The sequence below is a fragment of the Acanthisitta chloris genome, unplaced genomic scaffold (assembly GCF_000695815.1).
Source record: "Acanthisitta chloris isolate BGI_N310 unplaced genomic scaffold, ASM69581v1 scaffold19228, whole genome shotgun sequence".
In the NCBI taxonomy this organism is placed as follows: domain Eukaryota; kingdom Metazoa; phylum Chordata; class Aves; order Passeriformes; family Acanthisittidae; genus Acanthisitta; species Acanthisitta chloris.
Genome location: NW_008685590.1, coordinates 958 through 6,010, shown reverse-complemented (window position 1 = coordinate 6,010; position 5,053 = coordinate 958). Strand labels below are relative to the sequence as shown.

The following is a 5,053-nucleotide window of genomic DNA, read 5'->3' as shown; positions in this document are numbered from 1 at the left end:
AAAAACACAAAAAACAAACACAAGAAACAATTTGCTACAAACATTTATATATTAACTTCCAAATATCATCTATGGGACTAAATTTCTACACAGTGCTATTACCAATAATGGCATTGTTTCCTCCAAGTTCCAGCAGACTTCGACCTAATAAAAATACAGAATATAAGTTATGTCATGTGCACATGTATTCACTGCACCTCATTCAGTGAGGTCACCCCTAACTAGAGCTAAGCTTCATCTAATGTATTCTTCTAGATAAACAAAAGGTTTTAGGCATCACAGTCAACTCATCACTTTAGCCAAGGCAGAAAAATCACAATGAATACCACATCTATCACATATTGTAAAGAAAGATACCCGGAGAGCAGTTAGGGCACAAAGAAGTTTAAAAAAATAGACAAAAATAGCACTGGAAAGAAAATTATGAAAACAGGAAGAAGCTGCAGCATAAATAGTATGACTCAAAGAGTTAGAAAAGGTGCTACAGAGAACAAAACCCAAACATAAAACTTAACTAGGCTTATTTATTTCTCTGCAAACTGTTTTAGCTAAAATCTGAAAGAATCCCAATCTACACTGAGTGAATGTTCACAATCTGTTCTGGGTTTAAAGTATAAAATGAGAAGATTGTGTCCACAAGATTTTCTGTTTAAAACAAAAATGTTAGAATCGAGCAGCTGAGCATGGATTCATGCCTGTAATTTCAGATATTTTCAACAAAAACAGAACCTGAAAAATAATCACTTTTCTTCTATATTTATAAGGACAAAAAGGTGAGGGGACGTGTGTTCATGAACACACTGCCAAAAGACCACAGGCCTTGGTTATTCACCTTGACAATCTCCATACAAGTATATTCATGGGCACCACAATGCCCCTTCCTAAATTAATTGCAGGCCCACAGACTTGTGGATACCCTTGGAAAAATGCTCTGTTGTGACAGAACTAACTGAAAAATGTAATCTCTGAGCAGTTTCAAACCCCTAGATCCTCAAGTTACAGAAAAATGAACAAGTTACACAGCCAAAACAAACCATTGTTTTAAAACACTGTGGGGCTCCCCTGCCTTTACCAACCATGGAAAAGAACAGAGGTGACCCCACATACTCACCAAATCTCTCCTGGACCATAAGTGCTACTTGTTTGCCCACTTTTGTGCTGCCAGTGAAGGACAACAGGTCCATTCTCTCATCTTTTGCCATTGCTGTCCTGCATAATGGGAGACACACCACTGTGTTCAATGAGAGCACACAGATGGAAAAGCAGTTTGCAACTTCCACGCACACCACCTTCAACCAGGTAGACCTCTAAAGTCAGAGCGACTTCTCTGAAAACATCAGGTAGCTGACTGAGCTAATGGCAGGAAAGCTTCTTCTTCATCAGAAAAGAGAGATGAGGCTGTTTCCCTCCACCTTTTCAGACATAAAAGCATCACCTGTACTAACACTAAAACTCAGTCTAAAGTACATAGGAAGATTAGCTCCAATTGTTATGTATCCTAAGAAAATATATCTGACTTCTTTAAATACTTGCTGTCATTTTGTCTTCTCTTAAAATGCTCAACAGGTACATCTGAATACACATTTGTACTGGGAATTTCCACATTGTAAAAAAACTCAACCAAACAAACAAACAAACAAAAAAAAAAACCCAAAAACCCCACAAAACACCAAAATAAAACAAAATTTAAAAAAAAAAAACAAAACCACCCAACTTGGTTTGTACAGCTTCCAAGCACAGATATACATCTATAGGCAAGCACAGAGTCCTACATGAGCATGGAAAATGGATAAGTATTCTCCTCCATGAATGATCTAAAAGGCCAACGGGCAAGAAAACAAAAAAATCTTAAGATCATGACGAGTGGAATTTAATATTAGCTGTATTCTTTGTGTGTAAGCATATGTAGAAGTAAAATATAAACTTAGTCATGTCTCTTCATTAAGTATCTGATAAGTTATTTGTTAGCAGTTGATCTCACAACAGCAAGTAGACATATATTATATTTACTGCAGGACCTGAGTTTCAGACCAGCTGATAAAAATCATGGCAACAGGTAAACACAGGGATTGGGAACTCCTGGTGACCAGAATAACTTTACAAGTACCTCATAGAATAGTCCTTACCCTCTATACAGGTGCACAAAATTCAAGAAATGTTACCTACCCAATGTCTGCTCCACCACAGACCAGAGAACAGATTGCTCCAGGCAACTTGTTATCCTCCAAGACTTTGGCAATTATCCTGAAATCAGGGATGTAAAAATTTCAGAGATTTCTGACAGATGCAAATAGGGAATAAACCATTAAAAGTGTCTTGGAGTTTTGAGGTAGTAGTGCTTTGAGACCATTGTTCTCAGTAGTTAATACTGAAGCTACAAGACAGCAATCAGCTATTTTAGGGCTCTATTTATGTTTAGTGTTTAATAATAAATGTTATTTGTAACACACAATAAATATGTATTTAAGATCCTAATACAGAAGCAAAGTAGCAATAAACCCAAAGTATCACTGTGACATTTATCCTTTGGAGAAATTCTCCAAAGTTTTGAGTAATGAGTTTTGAACCCTGGAAACTTATGCTAAGGTGTTACTAGGTTTGGGATAATACGGATTGTGTGACAGCATCTTCAGGACATAGGTCTACAGTTCCAGCCAGAAGAATCTGCCAACAAACCGAGTGCTGATGCTGGACTGAGACTCCAAGAAAAAAAAGAAATTATACTGAAACATGAGCTGAGTTTCATGCACAACTCATCAGTCACAAGGAAGCAAACTACACAGCTAGCTTAACGCCAGCAGGAACACAGCCCTGGATCCAGAAAACATGGCCAACAGTATAGGTAATGTCCTATATATACACTTACTGCTAGAGGAAAGCACTTTTTCTGACCACTAAGCACTACCTTGAACAGGAAAGGAGTTGTTTAAAAAGCAAAACAGAGCAAAGAAACCAGAACTCACTTTGTAACAGCAACACTAACAAGGGATGTTGTAGGAGCACCCTTCCTAAAAAGGAATAAGAAATAATTCATATACACAATTTCTTATGGTATCTGACATACAGCACACTTTGATTAGGCTGATTTTGAGGTGCATATCAAGACAGGAATTCAACTGTTTCTTTGAAGAGTTGAGCATTCAGAGCTTCTATTGAAATCCACATGAACAAGAGCATGGCCACACATGAGAGTGAAGTAGGTACATGAAAGCAAAGCAGGAGCTGGCAAAGGAAGTAAATGTACTTATTTAGATTTTTAATTTTAGCTGTACCAATTCTGAACACATTGATTGTTCACTACCACTGTTGCAAGCTCTCAACCTGGGTTCTTTATTCACAGGCCATATGGCTAAGTCCTAGACACGTCTGAATCTCAATACCTCAAAAAAGAGGTTACCATAAAATAAAACAAAGCTCTCTGACTACAAATGGACCTGAAAAATAAATAGAAATTAAGTCTACATGAGATATAATCAAATATACAGAAACACCAGATATTTAATAGCAGTTTCATGCCTGAGATGATAAGCTTTCTAATTTGAAAACACTGTTAGCAGGTTGGAGAGTTAGATCTTACCAGAGGCAAGCATTTCCACAGATCATCGCGACTGCACTGTTCCACCCATAAACTGCCACAGGGAAGTTAAAGGCTGTGATAATTCCTACTAACCCAACGGGATTCCACTGCTCTATGAGGGCATGGCCAGGTCCTGAAAGCAAAGACACAACATAATGCAGTTTTCATCCATTTAACATTTGGGTTTCTTTAAAAGGAAAACATGCAAATAAGGAACCTAGCATCACAGCATTAGCTTGTGAAGAGTGGTGTTATATGTGCTCTGCAGCTTACTGGAAAAAGGTTAGCTAGATTGTGCATAAAGCTTATAACATGACAACACAAACTTTTACTATTTTTACTCCAGTTAACATAATGATAACAGCATCCTAATCAATACCTGACAAAGAGGTCTCTTCTTTCCAAGTACACTGCTGAACTTGTAACATCCTTTACCACCTCTCATTAACAAAGAAATCAAAAAGAGTCTTAACACTTCAAAGAGTGAAGGAAATTGATGGCCTCACCTGCTTACCTGCCACTTCATTAGGCGGGGCTACTGTCCACCAGTGAGTCTATCCCTAAATCTCCCCAAATAACACACAGGACAGAGATCTTGCAGCACTACAACATTGTATATTTAAGACACATCTCTATCACTTCATTTGTAAAAAAAAAAAATCCACAAACAAAACCAAAAAAATTACACAAATACACACATACTTACTTTCCGAAGGCAAAATGGGTCCACCAATCATTCGGGACAAACCAACAGCATAGTCGCAGACATCAACATACTCCTGCACTTCCCCAACACCCTCAACAAAAATCTTTCCCATTTCCAATGAGACCTGAAAAAAGTTAAGAGGAAGACAAATTTAAAAAATAAAAATAAAGATTCCCTTGCATGTCCAATACATTTTACCTCTCACTAATGTCAGGTATATCTATACACCAAGTAAGATTTTAATACACTTTTTTTCACTATCAGAGATCCACCTCTTCCCGAGTTATTCACAGCTTAAAGAATCAACAGAGAATCACAGAATTTAAGGGTTGGAATATACCCTACAGATCATCTAGTCACAACCCCCCCTGCCATGGGCAGGGACACCTCCTCACTAGATCAGGTTGCACAAGGACTCATCCAACCTGGTCTTGAACACTGCCAGGGCAGTCACCACATCCGTGGGCAACATGTTCCAATGTCTCATCACCCTTAGAGTAAAACACTGTTTTTTTCTCCCCATCCTAGACTTTCCCTCCTTCAGTTTCAACCCATTACCCCTATCATTGCAGTTCCTAATACAGAGTCCCTCTCCATCTCCCTTGTAAGTCCTTCAGATGTTGAAAGGCTGCTCTGAGGTCTCCATGCAGTCTTCTCCAGGCTGAACAGCCCCAACTCCCTCAGCCTGTCTTCTTAGGGAAAATGCTCCAGTCCTCTTATCAGCTTTGTGGCCTCCTCTGGACTTGCTCCAACAGTTCCATGTCCTTCTT

General features: G+C 38.5%; 1 protein-coding gene across 1 annotated transcript in view; it reads right to left on the bottom strand.

Moving 5' to 3' along the window:
• ALDH7A1 (aldehyde dehydrogenase 7 family, member A1) overlaps window positions 1–4,407 on the bottom strand; it is a gene marked incomplete at its 5' end in the record, with an annotated part of 10,935 nt that extends 6,528 nt beyond the window's left edge. The window contains 6 exons of the mRNA XM_009079832.1: window positions 103–144; window positions 1,112–1,209; window positions 2,167–2,244; window positions 2,964–3,008; window positions 3,578–3,710; window positions 4,284–4,407. Of these exons, the coding sequence (XP_009078080.1) occupies window positions 103–144; window positions 1,112–1,209; window positions 2,167–2,244; window positions 2,964–3,008; window positions 3,578–3,710; window positions 4,284–4,407 (520 nt within the window). The remainder of the gene's footprint in view (window positions 1–102; window positions 145–1,111; window positions 1,210–2,166; window positions 2,245–2,963; window positions 3,009–3,577; window positions 3,711–4,283) is intronic.
• Window positions 4,408–5,053: the final 646 nt, after the last annotated feature.